The sequence below is a fragment of the Geotrypetes seraphini genome, chromosome 7 (genome assembly GCF_902459505.1).
Source record: "Geotrypetes seraphini chromosome 7, aGeoSer1.1, whole genome shotgun sequence".
NCBI lineage: Eukaryota > Metazoa > Chordata > Amphibia > Gymnophiona > Dermophiidae > Geotrypetes > Geotrypetes seraphini.
The window spans coordinates 42,629,493-42,651,451 of NC_047090.1; the positions used below are offsets into that span (position 1 = coordinate 42,629,493).

Sequence of the window (21,959 nt, forward strand, 5' to 3'; positions counted from 1 at the left end):
GGGGGCATAGAAGTGGGTAAAGCATGGGCAGGTCTCCCACTTATGAGAATACAAATATGCAGTATATACATTTTTAAATAAATACATAAATACAAAGGAAAACAACATAAGAATCAACAATCAAGACATAAAGCCATTACACCTGACTAACTATTAAAGACAATCTCATTTTATAATCCCTACTATGATAACTTACTTAACTTCCTTCTCTAATAATAGTCTTTCTAACTGATCTAGCTCAAAGAAGACATGGAGGGGCATAATAAAAAAAAAAAAAACCGTCTAAGTCCCCTTTTGGCCTAAGCTCCTAAACGTTGAAAGAAGCAGCAGGGAAAAAAACGTCTCAAAAAAAATGTCCAAACGTCTCAAAAAAAACGTCCAAAATGAGGTGTTTTTTTTTTTTTTTTTTTTAGAATAGCCTACCTCTACGTACAGCAGTTTAATCGCCCAGACCACCACTACGTCTAAACTTAGAACACATTATCAACTAAAAAATTGCCCAAGTCCCAAAAGCCCAAAACAAGATCTTTTAGGCAAAGGAGGGGCCAGTCCTTCGCATAAAAGCTGGATTCTGTAACCGGCGTCTGTCAAAAACAACACCAGTTACAGAATACACACACACACATACCCCGCAACGATCGTGGCAGGAGAGATGCCTAATCTTTCCTGCTGCCATCGCGATCATGATCCCCCCTGCCCCCGAACTGCCACAAACCATGGCAGGAGAAAGGCCCAATCTCTCCTGCCGTGATCGCGATCCACCCCCCACCCCCCACCGAACTCCAACAATACTGGCAGGAGGGAGCCCAAGCCCTCCTGCCGAAGAGGGCAAACCCCACCACCACCACGAATACCCTTCCTGCCGAGGCGCACCCCCTGTGACCCTCATGACAATATCAGCAGGAAGGAGCCCAAGTCCTCCTGCCGAGGCACAACCCCGTGACCCCCCAGGCGCCCCTGAACCCCCAAACGGCCCCCCTAACCCTAAAACCCCCCTCAACTTATTTTAAGTTGGGCGGACGGACGGGTCCCAAGCAACTGGGGAAAGGGATCAGAGTGGAAGATGACAGAGGGTAGTGGACAGAGGGTAGTGAGTCAGGAACTAGTTGAGGGTAGTGGGTCAGGAACTAGTTGAGTGGAAGATGACAGAGGGTTGTGGTGAATGGAGATCGCTCTGAGGAAAGGGATATTACCAGTGGTGTGCCTCAAGGTTCTGTTCTTTTTAACATTTTTATAAGCGTTATTGCTGAATGGCTATCAGGGAGGATTTGCCACTTTACCTATGATACCAAAATCTGCAATAGAGTACAATACAATACATCTTTATTTGTATAATGCCAATACACTCTTCCCTCCGTATTTGCGGGGGTTAGGGGCAGAGCTGGTCCGTGAATAAGGAAAATTTGCGAGTAACTTTTGGGTCTCATGCTTGCTTGCAAATCCAAATTACAGCCAATTAACTGCAATAACTTGTTGGTGCCCAATTATTGCTAGTTATCGGCTCAGTACTTAATTAAATTGTGCATGTAAATTGGGCACACACCCAAATTTGTACGTGTAATTTTGGGCACCATATAGAAGAGCAGCAATCCTCCAGATTCTATCTGTAACGAATGCATAGATCCCCAATATTCAGGGTTTCTGCACTGCAGCAGTAACCTAGAAATTAGGGCATTGGGCTGATAACTATGGAAGTCCAGAGACAACCAGGGATGTCAAAATCCTGGGTTCAGCTGAACAAGTCATTTTACTGTCCTCTGCCTCAAGTACAAAAGTAGATTGTGTGCCCTTCAGGGACATGGACATACCTACCATACCTGAATGTAACTTACCTTGAGCTACTACTGAAAAAGAGTGTGAATTAATATCAATAAATAAAATAACATATGTCTAGTTATACGTGTATGTTCAGCAGCACTGAATATAAGAATACAGTAATTTGAAATGTCTAGATTAGACTTTTATATTATTCCCTCGATTCCCAGAATATCTATACCTGTGTTCCAGGTGTGATTGCAGTGGGCCCACGGGAGCTCTGCAGCAAAGGAGCTGAACAAATAGTAAAGGGCCCATGCCAAGACTATGATGTAGTAGATGTTCAGGTAGGATTCTATTACTTGGGAGGCATATCCAATTCCTGTAAAGAAGGAAAAAAATAACACAGAGGAGCAGACATGAGAAGTGCTTTGTATATTAGGAAAAGAGGGTAGAGAGCTGGACAGAAACTAAAATGGAGGAAGGGGAATGAATATTGGTTAGCATTTTTTTTTTGCTATTTCAGCTTGTCTGCGGTGTTCTTTGCTCACATGTTTAAAGACAATAGACTGTTTTCAGTCCAATTCTTTATATGTGAGTTTGCAAACCATTGGACTCCTGAGGAAGGCGTGTTCGCCGAAACACGGACCGTGTAGGATTTTTATCACTGTATTTTTTATCATTTTACTTTTAAAATTGAATTTTCATGTTTTTATATGTCAGTGTTTAATAAATTATCTCCAGAACATCTGTATCCACAGTTTTTTGTTTTCATCGGTGGATTGTTTTCACTGTGGATCATTGGGTCTCCCCATTTTTCTTTGTGGTAAGAAAATTATAACATTTTACAGATCATTCAACCTAGTAGCTCTGTCAAGGGCTGCTCAAAGCAATCTGCTGCTTGAGGTGAGGGATGAGCTGGTGTCCCCCCCCCCTCCTCCAAGCATCCAAAATGAGGGTGGGGCAAGGACTGCACCATCTATTAGTCAAGAATGGCCAGCTGCCTATGGCAGCAGTTTCTTAGATGGTAGTAGCTTCAGTAACCTTTCAGGCCCAGGTCACCCACGCTTAAAGCAAAACAATAGATCCTGCCCTCAAAGAACCATGTTTCTTGCCACATATACTTGAATCTGCTTTTCTGCAAAAACAGAAAGGAGTTATATGATGCTCAAACAACAAGGAGCAAAATGAGAAATAAAGCAAAAGAAGAGCTTAATAAAATTAGTTATATGGGAGCTGATCTTCTACCTCTCCACAACATTCAGATCAGACCTAGAACATTTTTCCATAGAAGTCACCATACAAAAAATAGAAAAAAAAATCCTGATTTTCATGTTATCTGAGCAATAGCTCATTATTGCTTTGGTTTCAAGCAGCGCTTTCCTCACGATTCTCTACACACTAGTTACTCCATATATCTACTACTATAGGACTTTCAGGGACCCCTGAAGAAGGCTATCTTGTCAAAACACGGATAGTGTCGGGTCCTACGCTTTCAGTGAACTAGGTCCTTTAGGTTTGTATGTGGATTGCTTAATTGTACTTTTGGAACTTTGAAATTTTCAATAAAGTCCATTTCAGGAACATCTTCACTCCACATGTTTTTTTGGTTTCTCTTGGACTTTCTTGTCTGTGGATTTCCTAGGGTCAATTTTTTGTTTTTATCTGAGCAATAGCAGCACAAAGCTCTCCACTACCAGATATGGTGTGAAATATAAAACCTGAAAAGGGGCTCCAAATTTTGTACGGAATATAGTACAAAGACTTCTGCAATTAATATTTCTCATAGCTAACATATTTCAATTAATAAATTCCAAATAAAATATTTTATTCTGCCTTTGGTTTCTTGACGGTTTCATGTTCCAGTTACTTGTCTGTTTTCCTGTCTTTCTTCTGTTTCCAGTGGCTGTTTTCTGTTTTTCAATTCTCCTCTCTTCTCCTGCCTTGTTCCCTCAATATACAGTATCTGTCTCTGACATACTGATTTTTCATTTTTTAGCTCTTTCCTTCCCTTTTTTGCCCCTGTTCACTCAAATTTCACCCTATTCCTTTCTACTTTTCACCTACCTATCAACTTTCTATCCCCTTCTCTCACCCCCTAGCTCTCCCATTTCCCATCTTGCTCCTTCCCCAGCCTCCTATTCCCATTTATTTTTCACCTATTTCCCATTACCACATGTCTATCCTCTATACTAATGCTGCCCAATGCGCTATAACTGTTCTAGAGGTGGGAGAAAGAAAGAAAAAGTACCGTACCATATTGTTTCTTATACCCCACATATGTAGTAGAAGGGAGATAAAAGAGAAAGAAAGGAAGAGGAGAGAATGTTTTAATGGAATCAAAGAGAAGAGAAATAAAGCTAAGAAAAGACTAAGGGCCTCTTCTATCAAACTGCTCTAGCAGTTTTTAGAGCAGAGAGCTGCGCTGAATGGCCCACACTGCTCCTGACGCTCGTAGCTCACCATGCTACATACTGCTAGCGCAGTTTGATAGAAGAGGCCCTAAACGATAGGGCAGCGTTGTATGTTCACAAAGAAAAATGAATTAATCCTCCTGTATCTTCTTTAGTTTACCTTCAAAGACAGGACAAATTTTCCGCCATGCAGTGACTCCTCCCTGGCTAGTGTACTGTCCAAGTGATGTCTCTAAGAAAAACACTGGAATCCCACAGGTGAAGAGAAAGATAAAGTATGGGATAAAGAAAGCACCTGAAGCAAAACAAAGGTAAACAGGGATTTACTTCATTCAGGAAACTTCTCCCACTCAAAAATAATTACCAACAGCTAATGGTATTCTTATTGAATGATAAGGGCAGGATTAGGCATTTGTATATTTATTTATTTTTAAAAATGTGTATCCCGCTAATACTTAAGCGGTTCACATAATAAATACATAATCAAATGGCAATACATCAATAAACAATTCAAATACATCTAAAAACTCTTCAAAATCATAAAAACAGAAGATTTCAAGAAAAAGCTTCTGTACATAAAGATGTCTTCAGTACACTCTTATATTTCTGAATATCAGAAAGCAATCTAAGTGTTCCAGTCAGATTATTCATAACACTCCCTGCCATTGAAATTACTGATGTTCTTATTTTTGCATGATGAACACTAACCAACTCTTCTCTAACCAACTTTAATGTTCTCTCTGACCTTAAGGGTCTACAACAGGGGTCTCCAAAGTCCCTCCTTGAGGGCCGCAATCCATTCGGGTTTTCAGGATTTCCCCAATGAATATGCATTGAAAGCAGTGCATGCACATAGATCTCATGCATATTCATTGGGGAAATCCTGAAAACCCAACTGGATTCGGCCCTCGAGGAGGGACTTTGGAGACCCCCTTGGTCTACATAGTTGATACATTTTCAGCACTTGAGTCAGATACCAAGATATCTCATAATGTAGAGCTGTGAAAATCAGGACAAGACCTTTGTACACAATCATATACTTGACTGGCAGCCAATGAAGCCATTTCAGCAATGGTGTCACATGGTCAAATCTGCTCCCTCCAAAAATGAATCATGCAGCTGCATTTTGAACAGTCTGCAAAGCCTTACGTCTTACAGATATCATCCCTAGATACAGTGCATTACAATAATCTAATTTTTTAATAATAGCCATTTGTACTACATTCCAAAATCATAGTTTAGTAGCATTGGAAGAAAGCAGATTTGACCACGGCTAACACCTTCTCTTTCATACAAACTAGGTATGTGCCTAGGGCTCAAATGTTGAGGAGGGCCCTTTCAGATGTGCTAATTCTGTGGCTCGCAAGATAGATTTTTTCATTGGTAAGTTAGCTGGCAGAAAGAGGACCATGGAAGAAAGAGGAAGCAAAGCCACTTCTGTGTGAACAGCTCTGTTTTATTTCTCCTCACTCTCATGCATTGAACTCCAGTAGGTGGGAAAGCAGCAAACAGCACTTCTAACTTGCTGTTTCTTCCTCTGCACATTTTCCTCCTCAAGCAACCCATCTGTAGGTTTACATTATACAGGGAGGATCAATATGCCTATTAGCCTATAGCCCACCAAATGGTTCATCCTGACCTGTGCGTGATATGTTAAATGGTCTGTAGTACAGTATATTGAGGGGTGGATTTTCATTTCATGCACCACTAAACAAATCAGTTTGTGTGGAATTTATTATTTAGCACTATCCTTTCCATCTTGTTTCCACTAGCAAGAGGAGAATAGTACTTCTTTCCTTTTTCTGCCTCCTCCTCTACTGATACCTTCCCAGTACAGTATAGTACAGGTACCTCGAAGCTTCTTACATTGCTAGTGAACAAATATGCAAAGCAATCACAAAACCAACAAGTATTCAACTGTCTGCAGTTTAAACCCCCCCAAACAAAACCCTAGCTGTTCCTGAGAAAGGTTTATTGAAGTATGTTCTAGTTCAATCAATTTTATGATACAAGTACTGTATATTGTTTGGTTATGAATGTGGATTTGTTTTCTTTGTAGTTAATATCTTATGGTCAATACCAACCCGCAGTCCAGGTGTTGCAGAACTCACATCTTTTCAGAACACATGCTGCACTCCCCCTAGTGGTAGAAATATTTTCAATTTCTGCAAGCAGTCTGGACAGAAGTGTTTTGCTGTTGCTCTGCTTCTATTTCTTATTTTTTCGCTTAAAGTTCACTTAAACTTTGTTTCTCAGTGGCTCTAGTGCTGTTGAAGAAAAGGATGCAGTTCGGTGGAGCCGGACTGCAGTTTCACAGAGAAACTCCGGTGGATTTGTGAAGCCAGCCTGATGTGTGCCACCTTCTGGAAGTACCCGGGGTCCCTCCTGTGGAGTTTGCTGGCCGGCGACCCCACAGTCACAGGTTTATAGCACAGGCTGAGTGTGTCTGGACAGAAACCCACTCAGGTTTCAAGGCGCAGGTTGCCTTTCCCGCCCCCGACCATGTAGCAGAGAATGAAGGGTATACTCGGTCTCTAGCTGGCTAGAAGTCCGAAGATCTTCAATTCAAGTGAATTTGGAGCTGTTTCTGAGGCAGAAAGTCCTTTTTCTCAACTGAGCTGTTTTTAAAAAGCTGACAGATAAAGGCACTACAGACACTGTGAGTACCTCCATTATTTCCTATGGGAACTTTGGGGATAGCTTGTAAATTGATTTAAACTCTGTTTTCAGTTTCTGTGGGTAGGGTTCAGGTCCCCCACCTCCCCATACCCCCAAATCACAATTTTTTTACTTTTGCATGATTTTGGTGCAAATTTGTGATGGTGGCCATCTTGGATTTTAAAATTGATCTTTTTTCTGACTTTAAATTCTGCCTCAAAAAACCCTCAATTTGACTCAAAATCAATTGGGATAGACTCCCCAGCCCCTAATCTACTGGATTTGGATATTGATTGCGCCGGATGGGTGCCCGATCAGCAAATTTGAAATGTATGCTGTAGCGTGCTGAGGGAGGGGGTGAGAGCTTCGGATTTCACCTCCTCCATGTCCTCTTGGGCTGGGGAGATGGCATGGGTCCATGCCTTCTGAAGAACATCTCGCCCAGGGGCCATTCTGGAGTCTGGCGCCGCATTTACCTTAACAGTGCCCTGCCATGGTTGCGGAGTGGGCCTTATCACCAGATTTTATTCAGCTCCTCTGAACATTTCCTCAGATCCCATTCATTTGATGCAGCTGGCAGGTGTATTGGGGCTTTTTCAGTCTATGGCATCTGTGGCAAAGCTTCCTTTCAGGAGCTCTCTTGTCTGGCTGTGCCAGTTTTTGATTGCAGTGGTTGCCATGCAGATTTTCTTTCTTCTGTCTCCTGCTATTGTATTTAATTTGGATCCAGCTGATGCCTTTGCTGAGATTGGCCTCCTTGAGCATCCAGATTTGGAGGTTTTGATCCTTCTTCGCATTTTCAGCGGGCTTCTGTCTGCCTCTATATGGCTGATGTTCTGAAAGAGCTCCTTGTAGGTTTTGCACTTTCCAGGCTTCAGTCTTGGTCCGTTCTCCTGTGCCTTTTCCATTTTATCCACAGATCCTGGGACAGGTTTCAGAACAATGTGATCCCCGGACAGTGTTTTCCGATTTGCTACAGCTATGTCTCTGCTTTATCTCCTGAATCCTGCTCTTTGGCAGGTCTGAACTGCCTCAGGTAGATTTTGCCGTGGCACAGATTTCCAACGCACAGCCCTCCCTAGTGCTGGGGAGTGAAGTTTCAGGTCTTCAGAATCGCAGGAGGCTGTTATTATACAAAATATTCTTTCTAGCATCCTCAGGTAGCTGAGTGATAGTGGCCACTTCATTTCTGATGCGTGCTTGTCATTCTGGCCTGCGCAATGTATCCTCTGTGGGGGTTCATGCCTGTTCTCCGCTGGTATGGGTTTGTGCGACTGCGGTGTTGTGCTTCCTTTATTCTTTCATGTCTTAGTACATGTTCTGCTGGTGCAGAGTCTGAGCACCGGTCTCTTTGGACCTGTCTTTGGATGCAGACTCTGCCTCAAGGTTCTCCTTCAGCAGCCATCCTTTCAAGGGCTGAATTCTTGTCGGTATAGGTCGGGATGACCTCTTCTCAGGTGTGGTGTTCGCCGCCCTACATTGCTCCCTGTAATACAGTTTTGCTGGCTGTCGGGAGGGGCTCGTAATTCTCTTCATTTCTCTTGCAGATCTCATCAGGGATATTCAGATTTCTCCTCCTAGAGATGTTCACAGGGCTAAACCTCTGTTAACACAGTTCGGATTCCAGGCATCCTCAGATTCCTGCAGTGGCTACGCCATACAAGCAACACACACACACACACACAAAAAGTGCTGATGTCACCTGGGGCGAGCATGGTTTCTACACAGGGGGCACTTCCAGGCTGTCTTCTACTGTTTTGTCAGAGTGGATTCACTTTCATCGTACTCTTGTTAATTCTCCTTTACCTACCTCTGGCTTGGTTTCTGGGCTTCGGCAAGTCGCTGGTAACAGAGTCCAGGATCTGCGATATTCTGCATTGCCTTTTAGTCTTCAGGATGCTTTAATCTGTTCCTACACCACAAATGAGCGCTTAGGTAGATGTTCCTTATACTTCCTCATGCCAAAAGGGCTCGGTGATTTGGAGACAATTTCTGGTTCTGTGGTCAATCACCCACTTCTTGTGAATTCCCCTTTTCCAAGTGGTCAGCAGAGTACACTGTGCTAACTGCTGTCTCCAGGGGTGTTTCTTGTGTCCTTGGATCTCCCAGAGGTTTGCCTCTATATTTCAATCTCCCCAGAGCATCTCAGGTTTCTGCATTTCCATGTTCTGCATCAGCATTTCCAGTTTACAGCTCTGCCCCTTGGCCTCACATTGGCTCCCACACTTTCATCCCAGTGATTGTAGTTAAGGTGGTTTTCCGCCTACAAGGGGTCCAAGTCCACCCTTTCTGTGACAGCAGGTACTTCAGGCTCTGTCTTGTTGGGTGTATGAAGATATGGTGGGGACGGTAGTGTCTCTGCTATAGGCATGGGAAAGTTTAGGAAGAGATGCAGGGCATCCTCCCAATCTCTGGGTTTTGTAGGACTTCTCTTTGTCTTCATTTGGAGTCGTGCATTTCTTCTCAGGGCGAGTAGACGGAACCTTTGTCAACAGATTAGTTTTCTTGGATTGTCCGGCTCTCTCGGCCTGGGTTATCTTCAGGTTCTGGGGCTCGGGCAGCCTCTTTGGAGATGATACCTTGGGCCAGAGTGCCCATGCGTCCTTGACATGTGACCTTGACAGGAGTCCCTATTCTCTTGATGATGTCCACTGAGTTGTTCCACAGAGCCAGATAACAACACTTTGAGATAGTGGCTTCAGGTTGGCTCTCAGCTAGGGCTGGCTTCTTTAGATTTCTGAGTGGATAACTCTTAGCACAAATGTTATTGGGTTGTGGGCTCATTGTGGGGCCTGCTCCATTCAGGGGTAGTGGACTCCTTGTCCACAACATTGGTGGACCTTTTGGAAATTTGGGTAGCACTAATCGCTCTCCAGCTCCTTTGGAAAGACTGGCGGTGCAAGTTTTTTACAACACCATGACAGTGATGTATGTACGTCGGGTGGGAACTCTAGTGCTCTCTCTCTCGAGCAAGTTAGATCAGTGAAAATTCCACCGGGAAGAAACACTTCTTCTGCCTTTCTCGGTGGCCCATGGGGGCCAGATTCGCCAATGTTCTGGCAATCTTCCATGGCAAACATTTGTTGGTCTCAGGAGCTGGGTTCCTCTCAGAGGAGCTGTTCCATCTGCTCTTACAAGAGTCGGGTTTGCCTCCGAGGGTCTTGGTTTATGCAGAGATCTCAAAGGCAAGGCGCCTTTTCAGTCGACGAACAGCATGGAAGCTAGGTTGGATGCATTGGTTTGGCCCTGGCTGGCTCACGAGTTCTTGTATAATGTCCCTCCCCCCCCACACACACACACACATTGCCTCTGATAGGTCAGCAACACATTCCAGCCTGGTGTCTCTAGTGGCTCTGGTTTGGCCTCGCTGCCCGCGGTATGTAATTCTTTTATGTCTTTTGCGGGATGAGAGGCTCCGGTTCCCTTTTCATTAATAGCTTCTCATTCAGGGACTGGTGTCCTTGGAGATCCCACAGCATTTTGGTCTTATGGTATGTCTCTTGAGTGCTCAGCCTCAATGATGAGCAATTATTTGGAGGTAGTTAACTCAACTCTTTTGCGCTCGACATACCTTCTACTTTGGCTTCTTCTGCCAAAGCCTGGTGGGCTTTTTTTCACAGGGAGGTGCTAGGAGTTAGATGGAGTCTAAGCAGCCTCCCAGTTAGGCAGTCATGGTTTTCCTTCAGAAGAGTTTAGCCAGAAGTCTGGCAGTGGCTTCCCTGAAAGTTCAGGTTGCAGGCTTTGCGTATTTTCAAGTGCGCAGAGGAGCTAATTCACTTACTGCTCTTTCAGATCTGACCAGATGTATGAGGGGGATGCTTCATCCACAACCTCTCTTGCGCCTTCTTTTCCATTCATGGACTCTTAACATCATTTTATAGGGCCTTGATGAGGCTTTCTTTGAATCACTATAAGATGTATTTCTTCTAGACCTGACATTCATGACGGTTTGTCTGGTCACTGTTGGCTCAGCACCATGTATTTTGGAATTTCTGCTCTTTTGTGCAGAGAACCTTTTTTTCCATATGATAAATGTGAATGTTTTCCTCCATACTTTACATTCCTTCTTGTTGATGGTGGTCTCAGCTTTCTGAGTCAATCAGAAGGTTAGATTGCTTGCATTTCATACGACAGGTTAGGTGCACAAAGCTTGGATCTTCCGCAAATTAGATGTTCGGAGGATCTTGTTTCTTTATTTGGAAATGATATCTGAGTTCTGGGCTGTCTGATCACTTTTTTGTTCTCACTGCTGCACCTCACCGTGGTAGGCCGACATCCAAGTCCTCAATTGTTTGGTGGATTTGAAGGGCCATTTCTGTGACTTACATCACCCACAGGGTGCAGTCACCGATTTTGCTTACCACACTCTTGATGGGAAGGGTTGCGGCATTGTGGGCGGTATTTCACGTGATTCATCCTGCTGAAATTTGCAGGGCGGCTCTTGGTCCTCTCTTCATACTTTTACCGAATGGATGTGGTAAGCAAATTAATGGAAACGCTTCTAAAACAGAGAATGGTGAAGTTTCTGGAATCCTGTGGATTACAGGACCAACGGCAACATTGATTCACTAGAGCTAGGTCTTGTCAGACAAATCTGATCAATTTGACTGGGGAACCAGAGAATTGTGTAGAGAGAGTGCACTAGATGTGGTGTATTTAGATTTTAGCAAAGCCTTTGTCAGTTACCACACAGCTGTCTAATAAATACACTGAGTGCTCTTGGGATGGGCCCCAAAGTGACAGGATGGGTCAGGAACTGGTTAAATGGAAGATGACAGAGGGTAGTGGTCAATGGAGATTGCTCTGAGGAAAGGGATGTTCTTTTTAACATTTTTATAAGCAATATTACTGAAGGGCTGTCAGGTAAGATTTGCCTCTTTGCGGATGATACCAAAATCTGCAATAGAGTAGACACCCAGGATGGTGTGAATAACATGAAGAAAGACCTAGTGAAGCCTGAAGAATGGTCTGAAATTTGGCAGCTAAAATTTAATGCTAAGAAATGCAAAGTAATGCATTTAGGCTGCAAAAACCCGAAAGAATAGTACAGTTTAAGGGGTGAAGAACTTATGTGCACAACAGAAGAGCGGGACTTGGGTGTGATTGTATGTGATGATCTTAAGGTAGCCAAACAGATTATAAATGTGACGGCAAAAGCTAGAAGGATGCTAGGGTGTATAGGAAGAGGTATGGCTAGTAGGAGTGTGTGGGGGTCTGTACTTTGGGACAAATTCTATAGAGCATAAGAATATAAGAATAGCTTTACTGGGTCAGACCAATGGTCCATCAAGCCAAGTAACCTGTTCTCATGGTGGCCAATCCAGGTCACTAGTACCTGGCCAAAACCCAATGAGTAGCAACATTCCATGCTACCAATCCAGGGCAAGCAGAGGCTTCCCCCATGTCTTAATAATAGACTATGGACTTTTCCTCCAGTAATTTGTCAAAACTTTCTTAAAATCAGCTACGCTTTTACCACAACCTGTGGCGTCCCGATTGTAGGCAGCCAACTTCTGCCTAACCAGCCAATCGGGACACACGTTTAACACACATCTAAAAAAAACAAACTCCTGAGGCAGGCCCCATGGGAGTGGCCTAAGAAATCTAGTCAATCGGAATCTTAGGCCACTCCCAGTGCATCTCAGAATGCACTGTGAATGGGGCCTAAGATTCTGGTTAGCCCAGGTGCCTAAGGCCCCACCTAAGGAAGGGGATTTAAGCACCTGGGCCAATCAGGGTCTAAGAACCCCTCCCTAGTGTATCCCATGATGCACCGGGAAGGGGCAGGTCCGCCATTCGTGAGATGGCGGGCCAGCGGGCTGGAGGCAGGAAGGATGCATTTGGCCAGCCAACATTTTAAGGTAGGGAGGGTTCTAGGGGGGCTGGGGAGGTCTGAGTGGGGCTGATGGGGTCCAGAGGGGTGGAAGGGGGTCCAGCTGGGGGGATGCCCATGATGTTCAGGGATGTTCCGCAGGAGGAACTGGACATCCCGGCTTTATCTGGGAGGTTGGTGGGGGGATGGTTCCGGCAGGAGGGACTGGGCATTCCTCCTGCCGGTGATGTTCGGGTGGGTTTCCGGCAGGAGGTACTGGGCATCCCTCCTGCCAGTAGTCTTTGTGGGGAGGGGGCGAGTTGCTGCTAAACTTATCGTGGCAGGGAGATGCCATGCCGCGATAAGCTCAGTGGCAACCCGATTCTCTAACCAGCGCCTGTGAAATGGACACCGGTTAGAGAATCGGGCTATTCTCTATACGACGCATAATATGTGCAATTCTCAAAAGCCGCTTAGGCGGCTTCTGAGACTGGGCTTCCTATACATAATCCAGCCCTCTGTGTCTGAAGTGGTTATCTGTTCACTTTGGATACCTTCTGGGCAGCATCAAACTTTCGATTATCCCTGTACAACTAAGTCTAGGTTGGCCCACATCCCTCCCTAACCACTCCTTCAAAAATGCCCCTTTCTGCACAGAGGCCTAAAAAGTCTCTGGATACATCTAAATCCCCATTTTGATTATCAGCACTTGGACAACCTGTCTTTTTGATCATCCAAGTGCCGATTTGGGTGGGTTTTTAGATGTAGTTCTGTTTCGATTACGAACCCCATAGGGACTACAATAGAGATTATGGAGATTTAAAATTTGTGACAATTATAAAGGGAAGTGAATAAATCCAGAGAGTAAAAAAAATGTCATCAGATGCAACTGTCCAGAGTTCTTATAAAAACCCAAATGTTAATCGAGATCACACAGAAGAAACGTGTATGTAGAGCTTATTTACTACAACTATCATCAAAATTCTAGAACACCTTACATGACTGTGTTTTGTCCACACAAGGGGCTGCACCAGGAACTCATTAGGAGTAAGTGGAGGATTAAAAAACATCAACTTGATAAAAGCAATTCTCTTTCAAAATTCTTTACACATGATCCACAAATTGTGCTACTGACAAAAAAAATTAAATGATGCAGGGAAGTGAATAAATGTACCCAGAAAGTAAAAGATGTCTCAATGCTATCATCCAGAGTTCCAATGGAACCCATAAAAGCAGATATAGGATAAAAGTAGTATTAGCAATATGGATTTTGTGTTTTGGGAACAACAAATTAGAGAAACAAACTAGAGAAAACCCACAATCATTGGAATGGGTCTAGGTCAGAGGAAAATTGCACCATCAGTGAAGATTCTAGGCCAAGAGAAATAATAATAATAATTTTATTCTTATATACCGCCAAAGCCATGGAAGTTCGAGGCCGTTTACACCAAGAAGCGCTGGACAATCAGCGAAGAGGTCACAAATCAAAGTCATCAATACAATCTTACATAATGAAAGAAGTGGAAAGCTATATAGTTCTTAAGGTTACTGGTTGGAATAGTAGAGCTATAAAAATTCTTAGTTTACAAATTGATTGAACAAACTCGTTTTGACCAATTTTCTGAAATTGAAGTAGATTGAGGAGTGCATGATAACGTAATTCAGCCAATCATTCCATTTGCCTGCCTGGAAGGCAAGGGTTCTGTCCAGGAATCTTTTGTAGTGGCAGGTCTTTATTGTCAGATAGGTGAATAGATGTATTCTTTGTGTGGGCCTAATAGAACTTGCCAGGTTATATTGGGAAACTAGGTAAGTGGGGGCCAGACCAAATATTGATTTATAGCACAGACAAGAGAACTTAAACAGAATTCGCACCTCCAGGGGCAGCCAATGGAGTTTTTGATAATAGGGAATTATGTGTTCCCATTTCTTTAGCCCAAAAATCAGTCGAACTGCTGAATTTTGAAAGACTCTGAGTCTTAGAATGTTTTTTTTTTTTTTTTGAAGGATCCCAAATAAATGATGTTGCAACAATCGAGCAAGATTAAATGATACAATAAGATTACCAAGGTATTAGAAAATATAGGGCTAAAGACAATAAACCTAAAAATTAATTACACATCAAATTTGCTTTTTCAAGGACTCATGAGGAAGGCCAATATTACCAAAATACAGATTCTGTTGGGCCCTTATACTCTATTGCACATCATCAGCTATAATGTAGTGCTCCCTAATAAATTTATTGATATATTTCAATACATTTTTTTAAGATACCTGGTGTATCTTGACATTTTTCTGGCTCCATCCAGATACTGTGAGGTTTTATTCCACTTTTTTTTTGTTTTCTGTTTTTAAAAGATACATACATTTGATGCTAGAAATTACTTCAAAACAGGTATCTTCCTGGTGGTTCCGTGACACTGCTGTACAGTATACCGCCATGTGAAGATCTGCAGTTCAGTCCCAGAGGAGGCCGCACAAACAATACTCACTGTACCCAAGGGGGAAGGAGCTGGGGTCATTAATAAAGGGAGAAAGAAAAAGGGCAGATCACACAGAAGAAATGTCGCTACAGAGTTTATTTACCACAATAATCAGCAAAATTCTAGAACGCCTGACACAGACGTGTTTTGTCCACGCAAGTGTAATGTAATGTAATGTAATTTATTTCTTATATACCGCTACATCCGTTAGGTTCTAAGCGGTTTACAGAAAATATACATTAAGATTAGAAATAAGAAAGGTACTTGAAAAATTCCCTTACTGTCCCCAAGGCTCACAATCTAACTAAAGTACCTGGAGGGTAATAGAGAAGTGAAAAGTAGAGTTAGAGGAAAAATAAAAATAAAATAAACATTTTAACAAGACAGCATTGATCTAAATACTTTGGAATGTAGAAGAGAGGAGAGAAAGGAATAGAAGCAGAAGGGGGAGCCGTTGAAGAGTAGAATTCTGGAGAAATTTAAATGATAGAAATAGAACAAAACAAAGACAAAAGGCAAAACAATAGATAAGATTAAAGATAAATCATAAGCTGGAAAGAAAAATAAAATAAAACTTTGTCTTCAATCCACGGTTTCAGCGTCAGTGATGAAGTGGAGCAAGTAAGTTTAGGAGGAGCGATTGACGTTTCCAGAAAGGGCTTCTTCAGGGAAGAGACTTGGCAGACAGTCCCAGGATGCCTATGTCTCCTCCCCTGCGATGTTCTCCCATCCATGCATTCCCTCCCAGACACACTGCCCGTGCCCCAGCCGCTCCAAGGAGGCTGCCCCAGATGAGGCCCACGGTGAATGCAGGATTCTCTCCTCTGCGGGAAAGCCGCCTGGAGCCGACAGTCGATCTTCTTAGCGGATTGCATGGGGGGAAGAGTTCACACTCTTGGTAGGATCGGGTCTGTGTGCTCTCGGTGGTTGTGGCTGGTCTCGTTGCTGCTTAGGTTTAAAAGCAGTTGATCTCCACTGCTGCTGATATTTAAAAGCAGGCAGATTGATCTCTCCAATGGACTGCAGGGGGAGGAGTTCACACTCCTGGCAGGATCGGGTCTGTGGGCACTTGGTGGTTGTGGTAGGTCTCGCTGCTGCTTGTATGTAAAAGCAGTTGTTTTTCTACTGCTGCTGATATTTAAAGCAGGTAGATTGATCTCTTAAACGGGATATAGGGGGAGGAGCTCACATGCCTGGTTGGATCGGGGCAAGGGCTCCTATTATAGACAGCTGGTCTTGCTGCTACTTAGGTGTTAAAGCAGTTGATCTTCCTAGCGGACTGCAGGAAGTGTGGAGCTCACACTCCTGTCATGATCTGGTCTATGGGCTCTTGGTAGTTGCGGTTGGTCCCAATGCTGCTTAGGTGTAAAAGCAGTTGTTCTCCCACTGCTGCTGATATTTAAAAGCAGGCAGATTGATCTATCCAATGGAATGCTGGGGGAAGATCTTATATGTCTGGCTGGATCGTGGCAAATGGTTCCCGGTAGTGGCGGCTGGTCCTATTGCTGCTTAGGTGTAAAAACAGTTGATCTTCTTATCGAATTGTAGGGGGGGCGGATCTCACATTCCTGGCAGGTTCGGGTCTGTGGGTTCTTGGTGGTTGCGGATGGACCCGCTGCTGCTTAGGTGTAAAAGCAGTTGTTTTCCCAATGCTGCTGATATTTAAAAGCAGGCAGATTGATCTCTCCAACAAATTGTATGGTGAAGAGCATACACGTCTGGCTGGATTGGGACAAAAGCTCTCAATAGTGGCGGCTGGTCTTGGTGCTGCTTAGGTGTAAAAGCAGTTGATCTCCTACTTCTGATAATATTTAAAAGCAAGCATATTGATTTTTCCAACGGAATGCTGGGGGAAGAGCTTACTTATCTGGCTGGATCAGGGCAAAGGGCTCTCGGTAGTGGTGGCTGGTCCTGTTGCTGCTTAGGTGTAAAAAACAGTTGATCTTCCTAGTGGACTGCAGGGGGAGGTGGAGCTCACACTCTTAGTTGGATCGGGTCTGTGTGCTCTTGGTAGTTGCGGATAGTTCCGCTGCTGCTGAGGTGTAAAAGCAATTGATTTCCCACTGTTGCTGATATTTAAAAGCAGGTAGATTGATCTCTCCAATGGACTGCAGAGGGAGGAGCTCACATGCCTGGCTGGATCGGGGCAAAGGGCTCTTGGTAGTGGTGGCTGGTCCTGCTGCTGCTTAGGTGTAAAAGCAGTTGATTTTCCAAGCGAACTGCAGGGAGGGTGGAGCTCATATTTTTGCAGGACCGGGACTGTGGGTTTTTGGTGGGTTGGTCCCGTTGCTGCTTAGGTGTAAAAGCAATTGATCTCCCACTGCTGCTGATATTTAAAAGCAGGCAGATTGTCCAGGGAGAGGAGCTCTGCACTCAAACTGCCATCCTCCTCGCCTCCAAGTTCTTACATGACCGTGTTTCGTCCACACAATGGCTGCCTCAGGGGCTCATTAGAACCAAGTGGTGGTTTGAAAAATATCACCAACTTGATAAAAGCTGCAGCTGTAAAGTACTGTAAACTGTCCTTTGAAAGAGAATTGCTTTTATCAAGTTGATGTTTTTTAATCCTCCACTTAGTCCTAATGAGCCCCTGGTGCAGCCATTGTGTGGACGAAACACGGTCATGTAAGATGTTCTAGAATTTTGTTGATAGTTGTGGGAGATAAACTCTATACACACGTTTCTTCAGTGTGTTCTACCCTTTTTATTTCCTCATATTGGATCTTACAGAATACTTATCTATTTTTTGGGACCATTAATAAAGATAGGCAGCTCATCATCATAGGATGCAGAAGCATAATGCCTGGCCAAAGGTCTCTAACTGCAATTACTTAGAGGGAAAATTCTATAAATGGTACCCAAAGTTAGTTTCTGGGAAAAAACACACTAAACTAGTATTCTACAACAGTTTGAATGGAGGGCTTTTTACAGAATACTAGCTTAGTGTGGATCTCACACCTATCGGCACTTATGCCTGCTGAAACCTAGTGTAAAGGCTAGTGTGTAATACTGACAGTTGAGCGTATAAATTTCCCTATCCTATAAAATTGTGCGTAATTTCTAGGTACTCACCTTGCCTGCGTTGCACCCCCCTTTTGAGTTGCAGGCTATGAAAGTTGAGTGCACATTTTATAGAACAGGGAACATAAGAACATAATAATTGCCACTGCTGAGTCAGACCAGTGGTCCATCATGCCCAGCAGTCGTCTCACGCGGCGACCCTCTGGTCAAAGACAAGCATCCTAACTGAGACTAGCCCTACCAGCGCACGTTCTTGTTCAACAGAAACTTGTCTAACTTTGTCTTGAATCCTTGGAGGGTGTTTTCCCCTGTAACAGCCTCTGGAAGGGCGTTCCAGTTTTCTACCATTCTCTGGGTGAAGAAGAACTTCCTTACATTTGTATGGAATCTATCCCCTTTCAACTTTAGAGAGTGCCCTCTTGTTCTCCCTACCTTGGAGAGGGTGAACAACCTGTCCTTATCTACTAAGTCTTTCCCCTTCAGTACCTTGAATGTTTTGATCATGTCCCCTCTCAATCTCCTCTGTTTGAGAGAGAAGAGGCCCAGTTTCTCTAATCTTTCACTGTACGGCAGCTCCTCCAGCTCCTTAACCATCTTAGTCGCTCTTCTCTTGACCCTTTCGAGTAGTACCGTGTCCTTCTTCAGGTACGGCGACCGGTGCTGAACGCAGTAATCCAGGTGAGGGCGTACCATGGCCCGGTACAGTGGCATGATAACCTTCTCTGATATGTTCGTGATCTCCTTCTTTATCATTCCTAGCATTCTGTTTGCCCTTTTTGCTGCCGCCGCACATTGTGTGGACAGCTTCATCGACTTGTCGATCAGAACTCCAAAGTCCCTTTCCTGGGAGGTCTCTCCAAGTACCGCCCCGGACATCCTGTATTCGTGCATGAGATTTTTGTTACCGACATGCATCACTTTACACTTATCCACGTTGAACCTCATCTGCCATGTCGATGCCCATTCCTCGAGCTTGATTATGTCACGTTGCAGATCTTCGCAATCCCCCTGTGTCTTAACTACTCTGAATAACTTCGTATCATCCGCAAAATTAATCACCTCGCTCGTCGTACCTATGTCCAGATCATTTATAAAGATGTTAAAGAGCACGGGTCCAAGCACCGAGCCCTGCGGCACCCCACTGGTGACGCTCTTCCAGTCTGAGTATTGTCCATTTACCCCCACTCTCTGTTTCCTATACTCCAGCCAGTTTTTAATCCACGTGAGTATTTCACTCTCAATTCCATGGCTTGCAATTTTCCAAAGTAGTCATTCATGCGGAACCTTGTCGAACGCCTTCTGAAAATCTAGATATACAATGTCGACTGGATCGCCCTTGTCTATCTATCTGTTTACTCCCTCAAAGAAGTGCAGCAAGTTCGTCAAACACGATCTGCCTTTGCTAAAACCGTGCTGACTGGTCCTCATCAGCCCGTTTCCGTCAAGGTGATCAATGATGCTGTCCTTTATCAGTGACTCTACCATCTTTCCTGGTACAGAGGTCAGACTCACCGGTCTGTAGTTCCCCGAATCTCCCCTCGAACCTTTCTTTAAGATCAGTGTAACATTCACTACCTTCCAGTCTTCCGGAATCTTTCCCGATTTGATCGACAGATTGGCTATTAATTGAAGCAGTTCAGCTATGGTCCCTTTCAGTTCCTTGATGACCCTCGGATGGATGCCATTCGGTCCCGGGGATTTATCGCTCTTAAGCCTATCAATCTGCCTACATACCTCCTCTAGATTGACCGTCAATCCTGTCAGCTTTCCGTCTTCGTTCCAGCATATAACCTGATGGGTTCTGGTATGCTGTGTACATCTTCTTTGGTAAATACAGATGCAAAAAATGTGTTCAGTTTGTCAGCGATTGCTTTGTCCTCCTTTAGTGCTCCCTTTATTCCATGGTCATCCAAAGGTCCCACCACTTCCTTTCCCCTTAATATATCGAAAGAACGGCTTGAAGTTCTTCGCCTCCTTGGCTATTTTTTCCTCGTAGTCTCTTTTGGCCCCTTTTACCGCCTTATGGCACCTGCATTGATGTTGTTTGTGCTTGTTCCAGTTTTCATCCATTTTTGACCTTTTCCATTCCGTAAATGAAGTTTTCTTGTTTCTGATCGCTTCCTTCACCTCTACAGTGAGCCACGCCGGTTCTTTGTTCTTTTTCCTCTTGGATCCCTTGTTGATACGCGGTATATATATATTTTGCGCCTCGGTGACTGAGTCCTTAAAAAGGGACCAAGCTTGCTCTAGCGTTTTTACAGTGCTTATCCTCTTCTTAATCTTCTTCCCTACCATGAGTCTCATCCCTTCGTAATTCCCTTTTCGGAAGTTCAGTGCCGTGGCTGTCGTTTTGGACCGATGTTTCTCCCCTGCGTCCAGATCAAAGCGGATCATATTGTGATCACTGCTTCCCAGCGTCCCTTCTACTTCTACATCTTGTGCTGGTCCTCGCAGGCCATTTAGAATTAAGTCCAGAATTGCATTTCCTCTAGTATTTTCCTTGACAAGTTGTTCCAGGAAGCAATCGCCTACAGCATCCAAGAACTTGGTCTCTCTAATGCAGCCGGAGATGCCTAGGTTCTAGTCTATTCCCGAATAGTTGAAGTCACCCATGATAACCGTGTTGCCTCCCTTGCAGTTGCGTTTAATCTCGTCTGTCATTTCTCCATCAATTTCTTTGGACTGCCCTGGGGGTCGGTAGTAGATGCCGATCTTCGTTTCCAGGCCATTTGTTCCTGGAATTTTGACCCATAGAGACTCTAACTTATCCGTCAGTTGTGGCGTGTTCTCTCCAGCAGATTCAATTTCCTCTTTGACGTATATGGCAACGCCCCCACCTTTTTGAGCCACTCTGTCTCTGCGGTATAGTTTGTATCCCGGTAGCACAGTGTCCCAGACGTTTTCCTCAGTCCACCATGTTTCCGTGATGCCTATGATGTCAACGTTATCTTTTTGTGCTATGGCTTCTAATTCACCCTATTCACCCTTCTAATTCATCTTATTTGTAAGGCTCCTTGCGTTTGTGTACATACACTTGAGTTTGCAGCTTTTTCCTTTCTTGCATTAACTTCCCTCTTGTGTCCTTTTTGATCTCTCTTGCCTGTAATCCGGTGAGTCTTTCCCTCTATCTTCTTGCATGGTATCCTCTGGGTATACCGGTTCCTGAACCATCGACTCTCTCTCTCTGTCGACTGTCGGCTTTCCCCTTCTTCCTAGTTTAAAAATTTGTCCACTTCTCTCTTGATGTTGCTTGCAAGTAGCCTCGTTCCGTCTCTGCTGAGGTGGAGTCCATCCTTCCTGTAGAACTTGCTCTTCCCCCAGAACGTTGTCCAATTGCGCATGAAGTGGAATCCTTCTTCCTCACACCAGCGCCGCATCCACGCGTTGACTGCTTGCAGCTCCATCTGCCTCTTCTCATCTGCCCTGGGTACCGGCAGGATCTCCGAGAATGCTATCCTCTGCGTTCTGGTCTTCAGCTTCCTTCCTAGCATCCGGAACTGGTCCTTCAGTACTTCCCTGTTGTAGTTCCTATTGCTCACGTTGTTCGTCCCCACATGGATCACCACCGCCGTATCTTCTTCTTCCACACTGTTGAGGATCCTGTCGATGCGGCTCACTATGTCTTCTACCTTGGCTCCCGGAAGGCAGGTCATCAGCCGATCAAGTCTTCCTCCCGCTATGTGGCTGTCAACTTGTCTGATGATGGAATTGCCCACGACGATTGCTGTCCTCTCTATCTTCTCTTGATTCTCCAGCCTCAGGTCCGTGTCCCTGGTGTATGTCCATCTCTCTTGCCGCAGGTCCGTATCCTTCTTT

At 44.3% G+C, this 21,959-nt stretch overlaps 1 protein-coding gene across 2 annotated transcripts in view; it reads right to left on the reverse strand.

Annotated features, from left to right (window-relative positions):
- Nucleotides 1–21,959, reverse strand: part of SLC6A12 (solute carrier family 6 member 12) — a 159,157-nt gene that overhangs the window by 72,367 nt on the left and 64,831 nt on the right. For both annotated transcript variants that reach the window (XM_033952482.1, XM_033952483.1), the window contains exons 4-5: nt 4,330–4,464; nt 1,997–2,137 (exon numbers count right to left, since the gene is read on the reverse strand). In XM_033952482.1, coding sequence (XP_033808373.1) covers nt 1,997–2,137; nt 4,330–4,464 — 276 coding nt within the window. The remainder of the gene's footprint in view (nt 1–1,996; nt 2,138–4,329; nt 4,465–21,959) is intronic.